We start from the raw sequence: 15304 nt of genomic DNA, 5'->3' as shown, positions 1-15304 counted from the left end.
TTATGAATATAAAATTCAACATTGAAAATTCAACGTCATACGATGCCATAATTTTACGATGGTTGAATTCAATTGGATTTAAGTTTAATTCACACGAAAGTTCGGTTACACAAAAGCCTGTTAAATTTGAAGCATGATTAAGTTCCACGTGAACAATTGAGAATATTGGTTCTCATGACATTTAATCGATATTGAAAGTTAACAGACTTTTGTGCAACCGGGTGTAGTAAGTCTGATAGATTGAATTTATGGAGTCATCAAATGTAATGGAGCACCAGGAAGTGATTTCTAGACCTAAAGTTATCAAGGGTTTCTAAAGGGAATTTCAATGCAGACTTCAACCTATGAGTTTTGGGGAGGTCCCAAACCAAAAAAAGGTCAAGCAGTTATTGAAAGGACTACTGACCAGTTTCTTTTGTATTGGAGGCAGAAGCCGGATATTTTCTGAATCATCCATTATTCCACAAATAAAAAGATTGAAAACAGAAATATAATATCATATTCATTCAAATCAATAAACTATTATCATGGAAAAGATTATGGTATAGGATTTATCATAGAAGATAACGATTCTTGGGAACTTGATATTATATAAATGTCACAGAAGGGATAGTTCTTCTTTTTTTCCTTATTATCCCAAATATATCAATCTAAAAATATTGAATACTATCAAATTAGTCTGACATTTATTCAATGTTTGTCAAGCAAGAAGCAACAATTTCTGATTAGCTATGTTTTGGTGGCTAGGCAATCGAAGCGTGCTGGGCTGAGAAAGTCCCTAAGGATAGATTTATAAATTCCAAAGTCGATGGATAGAACAATATAGTAGGGAGTAAACATGTTGTGAAATAATACGGCAGTTGTTTTATGAGCCACAAATCCGCTTCAATCTCCAATCTTCTAGTTTTGAGACAAAAAAGTTTCCAATCAATATTTTAATCATGTGTATAGTTTCTATCGTGAGATTCACTAAGAATTGTCGGTATCGGTTGTAGGGGAAGCATTAATATTATTTGAAAAGAATGCTAAAAGGTCAAAGTGGATCTCACCATAGACTTTGAGTATTTCCGTAATCCATCGAAACACGTCATAACTTTCGACATTGGATTATCCTGGGAAAGCCCGCCGTGAGCTTGGTTCACCCATCGACAACCACTGAAGATTAATTTAGATCTGGGATAACCCGATATTGTTTACTTGCCCAGGTACAATAATAGAAACGGCTCATTGAATTGAATTGTTCTACAATGCGAGCTTTCTCCTGAAGGCTTGGGCACCCATGCAAAAGTAATAATTCTTAAGTAACGAATTGGATGTTTCTGAACCAGATAAGGTTCAGATATTATTGATTAGATCCCGAAAATATGAAGAGTTGAATAGTAAATTGGGATGTTTGTCAGTTTAATAGAAAAGATAATATCAATTACATATCAGTACCCGCAATAACTTTGTCTCGAGATATGAATCGGTATTTTCTGGAATCTAGAACAAACTAATGATTATAATCGTGATAATTTGTATTATTCACAAAAATGTTCTGATTAACGATTTTCTCCACTCTATATGAGACTGTATTAATAACTGAATACAGTTCTTAAACTGAGCATTTGGATTGAATTCAGAAGTTTCGACTTTGTTCTCAGGGATGAAACTCTATAACGAATTTAAGATGAGACGTTTAGGCTATTTCTTAGAAAATCATTAGAGATAGTTCAACTTTTCTTGAAGCTTCTCATCGGAAGTGACAGGGTTCCATTTCACAACAAAAAAAGTAATTTTTGTATAATTTCACGTGTCTACTCGTAGACGTCTAATTGTTAATCCGTAATAGAAATTCAGATTCTACGAAATACCTATTCATTGGATTGAAATCATATGAAGTGAAAAAATGAAGACTATAACAGCCGAGTACCTTAGATAAAAGATAGTATTGTGTTATTAATATTTTATTTTTTTCTCTTGGAATCCATACAGCTTTTACTTTGAAAAAAAAAATTAAAATCGCCTTTATATTGAATTGAATGGTCTATACTGTTACATGGAGCAGAAAGGAGTGCGAAGCTTGTCAGGTTAGTCCCAATGGCGTTGAATGAAGCTGGAGCCAAGGTACTTGGATTATCTTTTAAAAGTACACAGCAATTTTCATACCTTGGTGCTGATGTAAATAATGCTAACAGATTGAGTGATGATATAATAGCTGGCAATCGTGCCTATTATGCCAATATTAAATTGATCACCAAATGTGATATAGATGCATCGGTAATCTATCATGTATGAACAGTATAACTATGCTGACGGAACACCAAATTCAATGTTAGTCGAGGTATCTTCTACTACAAAGTCGACCAATCACGTGCGAGTACACTTGAATGTGACACGCCTTCAACGCCTTCTCATTGGCTAATGCCTTTACGTCACCACATAGACTCCATTTTGTTCATTTTAGCTACAAGTGCAACGTGTTCTCATTGGCTGACGACTCTGCGTCATCTCACTCCTTTCTATTGGACTGACCAGTGAGAAACTAGATATTGCTGATGGTGAATTCTAGTACAGACTCAGTTTTGCGGAGCGAAACATTCTCTAATGATGGAATAAAATATCAATCTGATGGTACCTTAATTATGAAATTACATTATAAATATTGATACTGAAGGGATATTATTCATTCATTTTATTAGCTAGCTAAGTACAAGACATTCTTAGATAAGCAGAACAGGCTACTCTCTCAAATCTACTACACTCTTTGAAATTTTTAGTGAGAGCAAGGTACACGTGACATTTCCAGCTTCTAAGATTCAGCTAATTTTGTCAGTATTAATTGAATGGAAATCGTTGAAGCAGTAATAAGAAGTAATGCTGACCATGAAATGAATCTGTCTAATGCAACATTAAATCCTCAAAGCATGTTAAATGCATTTCAATCAAATTTGCGTTTTCGGTAATACATTTTAAAAGGACAAAAATAAGACTATAGAATAATTGATTTTATTCAATCAAATTTGCGTTTTCGGTAATACATTTTAAAAGGACAAAAATAAGACTATAGAATTATTGATTTTATTCAATAATATTTAATAAATGCAACATCTTACTGAGCATAATATAACTTTTTTCATGAAGAAAGAAATATTATAATACTCGTTCCCAAAATAGTGTGTTACTACTCTTCAACAGTTTCCGAAATACTAGTAAACATATGCTTTTCGCAAACTTTCCTCAAAAATTGAGTCATGTGATAGGTACACAAAATAATCATATGGATTAAATTTTTGCTTCTGCTATTTTGCCAGCAGTATCACATATTAAAATTTTGCGGAACAGTCACATAAGTTTTTTAAGTTTGAGATAATATTATTAAGAATAATTATTATGTGGAAGTGTTTCAGTGTTTTATCAGGTAGCCCACAATCTGACATCTAGCCTAGTCCATCATTTTTTTTCAAACCCAGTGTGCTTAGTTTCCCAAACTATTTCAAGACTTCAATACTATAGTTACAAATATGAGAACGAAACAATTGAGAAAATGTATTTTATGGGAAAAAACTCTTTTTAAAACACAATTTTCTTAATAAGCTTTACACAATTATTTTATACTTGTAGGCGTAGGCCTATATTATTCCAACATCAGTAAATTAAGACATGGCCTACACTTGAAAATTGGTAAGCATTTGGCGTAATACTGAATTTTACAAATAGATAAATGAAAATACCATTTTTGACACAAATTGAAATATGCTTCATTAATTATATTGTGAATTAGATTTATTTGTCACGAGACTTGAATGTACACCTAATAGGTTCAGCCTAATCGGCCTATAGAACTAACGCTAATTTGAGATTCACAGCTAATGAAGCCACAAATTTGCTTTACTATTTTGAATTTGAAAGTCGATATCATAAAGCTTATAGTCAACAAAAAATTTGTAGGTATAAGGAATTCTTATAATTTTGAAAACATTAGGCTTGAAGCATAAGCCTACTACCGCACTACGGTTTATGGTAAACTTTAAATACGTAGTCCCATACAGACCCATGAAACAATATTGCAGGCATCTATAGAATAAACAAGTAGTACCAATTCTTATTTCTATTTACAAAATTGAATGTTTCTAACAAATTCAGATTTATATGGAATACTGTTAATTCATTTACGTTAGTTCAAATTAATTTTGTATTCAATCGATGAACGCACGTGTTCTGGAATAATAAGATTGACCTACCTCAGCCCATGACTTGCTTATAAAACAAAAATTCAAGATTTTATAAAACATTTTTTTTAACTTTTAAACTGTTGCAAGCTTTTAACCTACAGATTCATAGATTTAAACTAATATAATTTTAAAACTCATTGATTGAATTTATTGAGTAGGTAACTAAATCTTTTTTCAATTCGTGAATCCTGTTAGGCCTACTATGTAGCCACGTGGTCTAACTCAGCCTAAGGGTTTCCTTAATTTTTAAAAGCTAAACAAACTTGAAAATGATAGAGAATCAGTAAGAAGGAATCAATTATTATTAATTCATCTAATATAAAAAATATATCTTCAGAGTGAAACACCATGAAAATGACAAGATCCTAATGATCTCATTTCGGGCAGTTATGCCTCCAAATTGCTTTCTATCCTAATTTAAAGCTATCTAAATTGCAATTTTATTAAATTTCTCTATTATTTATTTGGAAATACTTGTCATTCCTTTCTTTAAATGAAATTTTAGTAAATATCAGAAAAAATATTGAATTTACCTGAAAACAGGAATTTTTTCTCAATTTCTGGTATTGTCCGCCATTTTGTTTGGTCATTTTCCGTAGAGCCTATAAATACCGGTGGGTATTTCCGAGCGGAGCTCAGTTGATTCCCGACTTTCCGAGACTGAACAAGTGTTCTTGCTCCTCAAAACGGTTATCAAATTTCTAAATTATTTTAAACATTCAAATTGAATTTGCTTGTGTATTATAAAGATTGAATAGTAATATTATTTAGTAAATTGTTTGATACATTGGAATTTATTTCTATTGGTATATATAAATTAAATTTTAATTCGGTGAATATCGGTGCTGTGAATTGTTCAGTTTATAGAAACTGGTTTGTTTCTTGTGCATTTCTGGATAAACGGATATCTAAGCCTACTGTGTGGTGAGTAAATAATTTCAATTTACTTTCCAAATTTGTTTTTGTTTCATTCAACTTTCTTTCAATCGATATGGTTAGGATTCAGATAAGCCCTTTTTGTTTTGGTTAGAATTATTTGATTAGGATTTTGATAAACTGAATCTTTTCAGTTATGATTCTTAATAGCTGGAAGTTTTAGTTGGGATTTTGATAAATTCATACAGTTTGATTTGAAATTATAGTTTATTTGATAGTTCAATTATTGATTAAAAGTTTTTCTATCTAAAAGTAAAGTAAGCGGTAACGGTACCGGCCAACGGTTAATGATTTTTGACGTTTGTCATTTGAATTTAAAGTTCCAGTTTGATTATATTGAAGTAGCTTAATTCTATGTTTGTTAAATTCTTCTAAATACCAAACAGCTCATATTAGTGTGTAGATTCATTATGTACAGTATTTCATTACATTTTTTGTATTCCAAGTCTTGTATTAATTAGTATTCTTATAACCTTATTGAAGGTCACGGAACATGAAGGCGTAGATTGGATGACCTGTTCATAAAATGTTTGATGTTCAGAATTAGAGTTAATGATTTATTGAATAATCAAATTTATTGGTTATTTGATTAGTTAATTTCAGTATTCAGTTCTGTTGTTTGATAGTTTTGATTAGTTATTCTTGCATTTGAATATTTATGCTAAAGTATAGCATAATGTCTGTAGTCGTATATTTTATTATCAGTTTCAAAGAGTTTTGATATTAGTTTTTACAAAAACTTGAAGCTTAACTAAATCGATTTTTATAAGCGTTATTGTAGTGTAATGTTCGTTTTTAATTATCAATTCAGCTAAATAATGTTTTCCATAGTTTGGTTTCAACCAAGCATTCACGAGATTTGGTCTTTATCAGCCTCTATTAGCTAGTTCCAGTTTTCAAAGAGTTTACGTAGTATAGTAGGCTAGGGTTATTTTAAGAAGAGAAAACGTTGAATGAAACGGAACGGAAACTTGAACTCAATGTTGTTAGAGGAATATAGATGTGAATGTCCGACCACTGTTTCAGTAACCGTTCAGTTCACGATGAGTATCATGGTCTAGTCTAGGGTTGACTAGACCATGATCGTATATCTGAAATGATTGCTGTGATAGTAGTATCGCCTTATTCATTTTCCTATGATAAATTATTTATGCAGATTGAGATTTCATTTTATAATTATTTATCTATTCATGCTACTTTGTGAACTATTACTATTAATGTAATGTTCTTAATGACATTAAAAACTTGGGTTGGATTGAAAAACGTTTGAATTGATTCATATAAGGTTCTTCAATATTTATTTAAATATTATTGATTCGTTAAAAATGAACTTCACTAAACAAGCTTAATGAGTTTATCTTTATGAATAATATAGTTCATGAATTTATTTAGTTACAAGTTATAGTTCATAATGTTTACTAGGCTTAATAAATAAGTCGTTTTCAATAGATTGATGATGGTGCAGCAAGCAGAAGTAGTTCATCAATTTCAGAATAAATAAACTGTGAACCTTTCTTCTTAGGTTTAAACTGAGTTGTTTTTTTCATATTGAATGAAAAGGACTCGCCTACTAGTATTAATTCTGCTGCTGTTGTATTTAGTTTTAGTTTATCAGAGATTGACAATGGTGTAATAACCGAAACCGGTCTTTCTAAGTATCAATAAATCTGTGGTTTTTTGACAATTTCTTAGTCTTTTTCATTCAATATGAATAATTACCACGATATCAACTTCTCAACTACACAAAAAGTTGTTTTATTCAGGTATTGATTACAGTTCATCATAATACTTGCATTATTGTTTGTTTTGAATGTGTGATATGACAAGGTATTTTTGTTTTCAGATAACCAGCTGCTATTACATCGAACGTGAAGATGGCTCCTAGACCTCAGGGATTACAAGTTGACAAGAGTGTCACTGGCCTACAAGTCACTCCAGGCTTCGCCGATAACTCTACTCAATCCGAAGCAGTAGAAACTGCAACAACTGGCATACAAACTATTTCGAGAGGAGTTGATGCCGGAACTCAAACCATTGGCTGTTGCAAGTGCAACTGTGCAAATGTCATACAAACTGTTGGTGCCGCGACTCAGACTCTTGGTTGTGCGAGCTACAAGAGAAGTGAATCGAACTTGAAAAAAGCTGGTTCAAGCTTGAAGAAGAGCGAATCTAGCAGTAGTTTGAAGGAGATGTTCTCGAAGATACGAGTTGACCTCAAGTCGGCCTTAGAGTTGAATGATGTTGAGGTTGACACTAAGGAAGCCGCCAAGAAGGTGGATGTTGTTGCAAAGCCTGCAAAGATGTCACTATTAATTCCACCCCCACCACCACTCCCCGCCATGCCAGCACTGGTGGAGAAATCTTTGCTGCCAAATTTTGTTCACAAGGACGCCGAAGCAAAGCCAGCTGCTGATGTCAAGGTCACAGCTATTCCACCGCCACCCCCTTTGCCAACGGCAGCTATTCCCCCACCACCACCACTGCCAGTTCTCAAGGTTGGAGCAGTTCCACCGCCACCCCCTCTGCCAATGGGAGCAATTCCCCCGCCGCCACCTCCTCCAATGATGGGCGCCTCCACTTTCCCCAGCATGAAGCCAGGAGTTGGAAATGCAGTGTTGAGGAAAAGCAAGACATTGCCGCAACAGAGCACCATCAAGATGAAGACCCTCAACTGGACCAAGGTTCCCAAGCAGAAGATTGGTGAGTTTTAATTCATTTTCCTATTCCCCTTCATTTCTCTAGCTGTTTTATTGTATTTAATTTGATTTTCCAGTCTTTCGATTAAAGCTTCATTGTTCTAAAAAATCAATGCAAGTTCATTGAAATATTATAATACATATTAAAGTACTTATTTCTGGGCTATTAGTACAGATAGAAGAATTTATAATCAGGAACCTCTTTCTTCCAATAAATACCAACAGGTTAATTTATTCAATGTCAAGGGGGCTGATCAATAGATTTCTAAATAAATGCACAAGTAAAGGCTCACCATTTCTATTATTTTCTAAAAATTGATTGAACAATTCTTGGGGTATAATAATATTAGTCTACAATATAAATAATATGCTCCACTTGTTCGATTCATTCAACCAGTAGTTAGTCTATTGGAGAAGTTCAGATTTGTGGATTCATTGAAAGAATGACAATAATTTGAATACAATTTAATAACTACAATACCAATAATATGTAGTCTTCCAGTTGATAGTGATCAAACTTAGTTATTTTTCCAACTTTTTATATGATCTCCATTCATAATAATTTATTGTTTTCTATCACAGCAAAATCCTTGTGGTCAGACTCGGAAGTACAACTGCCAATTCTGAAAGTGGACTTTAGCGAGATGGAGGAGCTGTTCTGCCAGCAACAGCCGACAAAGTCAGCTGATGCCTCCAAGAATCAGCTGGCAGAGAAGAAGGTGCAGAAAGTGAACCTGTTGGACAGCCAGCGCAGTTTTCTGGTCAACATATTCCTCAAGCAGTTCAAGGAAAATGTTGAGTTTGTCCTGGACTCGATTAAAAATGGCGCTGGTCTACCTGTGGAGAACCTGAAATCGTTGATGAAACTCATGCCCGAAAAGAAAGAGGTGAGGATTCTATTGAAATTTCATCTCAAAAGTGTATTATTTTATTCAAAAGTTTAGAATGTATAGTTATACATTTCATGCAGTACCTACATACGCTACCCTATTTGTTAAGACACTTCACAGAGAAGAGGATCTTTCACACACTTCACAGAGAATCTCTTCTCTGTGGACACTTCCAGTTTCAGGGATAATTCTTTTCCAAATTTCTATTATTAAAAATTGATTTTCCATTGATTAATAATGAAAAATGAATTTTTTGATACAATAAAATACAATTCATATTTTCACAAATTATTAAGAATACAATAGTTTTTGACTTGACCGGAAAAAGAAGCCTTGAGCTCCAGCCACCAGTTCTAAAAATAAGAAATACATTTTTCAACCTAATAACAGCATTTACAAATCAAACAATTCTGTTGATGAATGATAGTCTACGGTTGTTGAATTTTACAAAAAATGAATAATTAATTTTGTCAAAATTGATGATTCAGCCCATATACTCGGTTCTCAATTTTTTAAAATTATTTCAAATGATTTTCTCATTCTTTCAGATTGCTGAAATACGCGCCCATTCCAGTAGCAAAAACCTTGGGGAAGCTGAGATCTTCTACCTGCACCTGTCTGACATCGCCGACTACGAACTGAGGGTGCAGGCAATGCTCTTCAAACAAGAATTCCATGAACGATACTCTGACGCATCTGAGCATCTGGAGAAAGTGATTGAAACCTGTGAGTTCCTCATTAATGATTGCAGTCTCAAGCAGTTCTTGTTGCTCATCCTGCAACTTGGGAACAAACTGAATGCTGTGAGTAGACTTTATTTTTCAGTAATCCAGGTGGATGATTTTCACTCTACAGTAGTGTATTACTTCTGGTTGAGAACCTTGGAAGACATAGGCTACTTTTTGATTACAAGATGTCTCACATCACACATTGGTATTATATAATTACTATACATTCATCAAGATTCAAGATGAATCAACAGTCCTTTTTATTCTATATGATCCATATAATAACCATATTTCGAAACGGTTTTGAGATGATATTGCATTATGACGTAGCCTAATAAAAGCAATCACAGATGGTTATCCACTTATCATAAAACTGATTGCTGTGAGTAGATTTAATTACTTCATCAATAATCCAAGTGAATGATTTTTACTTTTACAATAAATATTTTTGTGTGAGAGCTTAAAATTTCGATCTATTATGTTGAATTGTCCTTGAAATATAGGCCTAAGGCCAAAGTGACCAATTTTTCATTTTCAATTCTCCATTTTGTTAAAGATGATTTATATTTATATTAATATTTCGAAACGGTTTCGTAATGATATTTGAATACATTGAAATATATTTTCCTTAGTTTTCAACTTGGAATACGGTATGCATTCAATAATAATAATAATACAGTGCATTATTATAATAATTATTGTACTTTTTTCTTCAGGGAACTTACGCTGGTAACGCAGATGCGATCAAGATCAGCTCTCTGGCAATGCTGTCTGACACAAGAGCCAATAAGCCAAAGATCTCATTTCTGCACTATGTGGTTGATGTGGCTGCATCCAATGATGCTAGTATGCTAGCATTCAGAAGCAAGGTTGCCGATTTCCAGAGAATGTCAAAGTGAGTTTCGTTATGTATAGCCTTCCATCATTTTAATGTTCATTCATTCATTCATTGTATAAAACACTATAGTCATAAAACAATTATGACATTGGAGGAAAAACTAGGCTGAGCCTGTACCATTTCTCTCCAAAAGTTTTGATAAAATGTTAATGTTGTCCAAAAGTTATAGTTATGTAGTCACACACTGCTTCGTCACTTGATTTTCGGTCCAGGAAAAATGATTTTTGAATTTTGAAGGTTGATGTTATACTCTAAATGAATCACTATAAATTTAAAACTTTAGAAATGTTGAACTTTTATTTGAAAAATTTTAATTTTAATTTTTATGTTATATTCAGAAGTAGTTCTTTTCAAATTCAATATGACTGTTACCAATAATTATGATGTGAGTAGATGGGGACTGGAGTGACAGTTAAGGTGTTTGGATTGATTTTTATACTATTTTCCAAACCTAGGCTGAATAATCTTCAGTCCTTCGAGTCCAAAGAAAATTATAAGTTAATATGATGAATGTGATGATTGGAAAATTATAAGTGACTTTTGATATCTTGTTAAACATGACTGATTGCAATTTGAATACTCGTATTTTTTGTATTTGTTATAAAAGTTGTGAAAATAATATAATAGGGTTCAAAGCAATACTGATCATCATATTATTCAATTTGCAGGACACCGTTTGCAGCCCTTGAATTGGAGGTTAACTCATTGATGGAGGGAGTAAATGACATTAGCAAGAGAATAAAATCGAGCAAAGTGTCTTCTCAATTCGGAGGTAAGTTTCATACCCTTCAAATTTACTACCCAATCATTTATTGCATTGAGATTATGGTATTTACAATATGAACATAGAGTATCAATTCATTAAATCTATGATATGAGTAGCCTATACAGTTTTACAATCATGATTTTCACTTGGGAAGAAGAAACAGCTAGAATATTACAACTTTACAAGAGTGATACAATGTATAACCAACCGATAAATAATGATCTTTTAAGTGGTACCCTGTGGCTATACCAGCAGACTGTTCAAATAATAATTGATCGCCCTTAAAAACTCCTAAGCCATACTTGAAAAATCTGTTAATAGTGTCACTAATTTTATTGTTTTCATTTCCAGATTTCTTCCACAATGCGAAACAACAGGTGCATTGTCTAGTCAAGAAATTGAAGAAAATTCGAGAGGTGAAATCTCAACTGGCAGTTCACTTCTGTGAGGAGCCTGCTGCTTTTCAACTGAATGACTGCTATCAGCTGTTTGCTGACTTCTTCACCAAAGTCAACAAAGTTATGCAAGTAAGTATTACAATAATAATATTATCATTGCTTCATAAAATATCTGCGCTTCAGAGTACAAAAGCATAAAAGCATAGTTTATATTTTTTTATTGATAAACAGAACACAATTTTCTAAAATTATTGGAGAAGGACTAATATGCCCAAAACTGTGTCTTCCCCTTATTTTGATTCACACAATATAAATAGTCCAGAAAGTAGGTTATGTTCCATACACTTGAATTCAAATCCAATTTTTAGTCCAAACATTTGAAAACAGAAAAGTCCCAATTTAGATTGTTTACAAACCAAATTGAATAACAAAATAACACTCACTAATCACTTAAAACTGTAAAATAATGATTAACTTTGAAAATTCTGATATACTTCAATTTAGAATGATATACCATTTATTATGTCATGTCAAATCAGATATTTTCAAAAGTTGATTAAAATTTCTAAATAATATTTCTCGTGAGATAAGCTGATTGATTAAGAGCCCCCCAGCAGCAGAGTACATCTGCTAAAAAAAGTTTTAGGGTTGAAGGATTAAAAGAAAAATTAACTTTTTTGATGAATTTGGAAACATTGCGAAAATATGTATTATTTTTGATCAATTATGAATAATTTTAGCTTTCAAACCCTTATTCCCGGTTTCACCAACCTCGATCAAATATAGCCTAGCCATGGTCAATTAGACCATGGTCAAAATTTGATCACTCGTTCAAACATACAACTGTTCCACCAACCTCGGGATTGATCAAAACTCCGTCGGTCAAATTTGAACATGGTCAACTCTTGTAGCTGTACATTACTGAAGTTGTCCAACATTTTTGCTGGCTTGCTATTGGCTACATCTGATTTTTATGGATAGAAATTACTGAGATATTGCAATTTTTCAAATGCTAATGAATTAATAATTATTATTAAACGAAAATCCAAATTAAATTCTGTAATAAAGTAACACTCCATGATACTCAATACAGTATCAGTTTCGCTGCTCATATTCAGAGGGTACTTTGCGCTGAATGCTCTTTTTACTTTACCGTCAGGCCGTCAAAAATTCAGATTACTGTACTTTTTTCTGAACTGATTAATTATTTCTGGACAGGATCCCCCTGGGCCCCCTTCTTATATACGCCCCTGGCACAGACGTTTTGTATAGTCACACATTTACATTAATTTATAATAATATTTCAAATTTGAATTGAATACTTTCGTACCAAGAATTTAAAAATCACCATCATTTTTGACAATTTTTTTCATGAACAAAAGAACATTCCAATTCTACTGAGATACATTGAAGCAGCAAGGTTGATCTAAGGATTGAATAATATAGGCATACTGTGTAATAAAAGAGTAAAGCAAATCTTTTTCAAAATCTTCCTTTATTTTCTATACTATAATAATTTACTAATTAAAAGATTCCAAGAACAAACCTGATAAATAACTTACTACAACTAAATTCAATCGCACTAAAAACTTTGAAATTTTTCATTACGTCAAAAACATATTATGGTAACGTACAACAAGCTAGGGAATTGATCGAACCAGTCTTTTGACCGTGTTCAAATAATTTGATCGCCCGTTCGGCGGCAGTCAAACTTAACCATCGGATTGACCGTGGTCAAACGTAACTGGTGCTGGTGGAACGAATTATTTTTGATTTAATCAGCTGATAGACTTTAACCATGTCAGATGCCTTGACCAAGGTTGGTGAAACGGGGCATTAATGTCGTTCAGCGAGTTTTTTCAATTTATCCATGGAGTTTCAATGATTATTGGAATATATATCATGTAGGTTTCAAATGAATAGCAAGCATCATTAGGGTATCTTTCCATACATTTCTTAAGTCTTTCTATCTCTTGTTTGCTTAATTTTAATCTCCAAATTGTCGAAATAAAGCAAATTGCTAAAGATATTGTTTTCTCTCTCAAGGAAAACGATCAGATGAAGAAAACGGAAGAAAAGGCTGCAAAATCGATAGCTGAGAAGTCAACGAAAAACGAGGTAGTAAAAGTGAAGAAGAGGCAAATTTTTGACAGAAAAGTCGAACAGCTCATCAACGAAGCGAAAAATGGGGCATACTAGATGGAGTAACTACTGGATCTAGGTGCTAGATGTGATAGCATCAACGGTTAACACACTAGTCTTAAGAAGTCATCAAGTTAGCTCAGTTAAATGACAATAGACAATGGATTGTCTTGCTCTGATGTCTTGATAGTGATTGAATTTTTAATGTCTAGTCTGAAGTTCCATACGGTATATTATTATAGTTGTAAGATATTAACATCGATTAATTGTTTCTAATTTGATTCAACTCACTAGTCTTTCATAAAATATTCACGAAGTTATTCAGCCTAAGTATATTCAAACATGACGATAGACAATAATTCATTGTCTTATTCTGATTATGTATCTGTAAATACCCATGTATCTTTTGTTTAAAATTTTTCATAGTTGATTTCATAATAGTTGTTGAGTTCAAACACAATTATTAATCTTTGAGTTCCTAAAAACGACAATGGACAATAACTGATTGTCTGGTTATGATTTCGAGTGTATATTATATTACCTGTTCTATTTGTAGTATAGATAGAGGTATAGTATTATATTATTACTTTGTTTAGTATTATATTATTACTTTGTTTAGTATTATATTATTACTTTGTTTAGTATTATATTATTACTTTGTTTAGTATTATATTATTACTTTGTTTAGTATTATATTATTACTTTGTTTAGTATTATATTATTACTTTGTTTAGTATTATATTATTACTTTGTTTAGTATTATATTATTACTTTGTTTAGTATTATATTATTAATTATTATTACTTTGGGTAGAGTTGCCTCTGACTCTGATATTAGGTCGTTTTCTGTATTTTTCAAGAATGTTATTTTCAAATCGACAATGCTTTTAAGGACAAGATGTAAGTTGTCCAGTATTTTCATTGTATGTAAGTAACTTTTGAGACTTGAAGTAATAATAGGTCCTAATAATCGAATAAATAATCGTGCAATGGAAGGCTTTAAAAATAAGATAGAGTAATTCCAATACTCTTTCGACGATTAAGTTATCAGTTATAGAACCAGTTCCATTAAACCTGAATAGCTTTAAGTAATCTATATTGATGAATTGAATTTATTTGAATTATAGGGCCCCTCACAGTGTACCTAATATTTAAATAGGTGCATAATATAAATTAATCCATAACACAGAGATAATAAAAATGAATTATTTATTTTTATAAGAATGTAAATGATATTGGAATAAAAATAAAGTGAAGCCAAAATATATAATAAGTGATGGTTATAATGCTAATGAGTAATATTAAAAAGTTTTGATCTTCAAAATATGTGATAAGTGAATACCGGTGCTCATGAAAGATTTGTGATTCTTACTGATAAGTGATCAATGTATTACATCGTTATAGTCTTCCAATTATGTGATAAGTAAGTGTGTACCAGTGTTTATGTAATGTCTGTCAATATATAGACTATTATTTGATACTCGTCAATGTAATCAATTTCCAATAAATTTGTAGTTATGAATAAACTATTTACATATCAAGATTTGTTTCATTTGTGTAAATTCCAATTGAATGAATTACTTAGTGTTTATTATCGCAACCTACTTTATTGGATTTTTTAAACATAGGCCCACTTG

The 15304-nt window shown here is 32.1% G+C and overlaps 1 protein-coding gene across 2 annotated transcripts; it reads left to right on the top strand.

The window, feature by feature from the left end:
• Positions 1-4745: 4745 nt before the first annotated feature.
• On the top strand, positions 4746-13784 carry LOC111043944 (inverted formin-2-like). 2 transcript variants are annotated; one of them, XM_039431279.1, is made up of 8 exons: positions 4746-5138; positions 6994-7850; positions 8429-8733; positions 9285-9539; positions 10181-10359; positions 11031-11134; positions 11480-11655; positions 13573-13784. In XM_039431279.1, the coding sequence occupies exons 2-8, from the start codon at positions 7025-7027 to the stop codon at positions 13723-13725; spliced, it is 1998 nt and encodes a 665-aa protein (XP_039287213.1). In that variant the 5' UTR covers positions 4746-5138; positions 6994-7024; the 3' UTR covers positions 13726-13784. The 2 variants fall into 2 exon arrangements, with proteins under 2 accessions (XP_039287213.1, XP_039287212.1); XM_039431278.1 differs by lacking the exon at positions 4746-5138 and having other exon boundaries at positions 6838-7850.
• The last annotated feature ends 1520 nt before the right edge of the window (positions 13785-15304 follow it).

This window comes from Nilaparvata lugens, chromosome 6 (genome assembly GCF_014356525.2).
Source record: "Nilaparvata lugens isolate BPH chromosome 6, ASM1435652v1, whole genome shotgun sequence".
Taxonomy (NCBI): domain Eukaryota; kingdom Metazoa; phylum Arthropoda; class Insecta; order Hemiptera; family Delphacidae; genus Nilaparvata; species Nilaparvata lugens.
The sequence above is the reverse complement of the archived record's forward strand: the minus strand, read 5'-3'. Positions and strand labels throughout refer to the sequence as shown.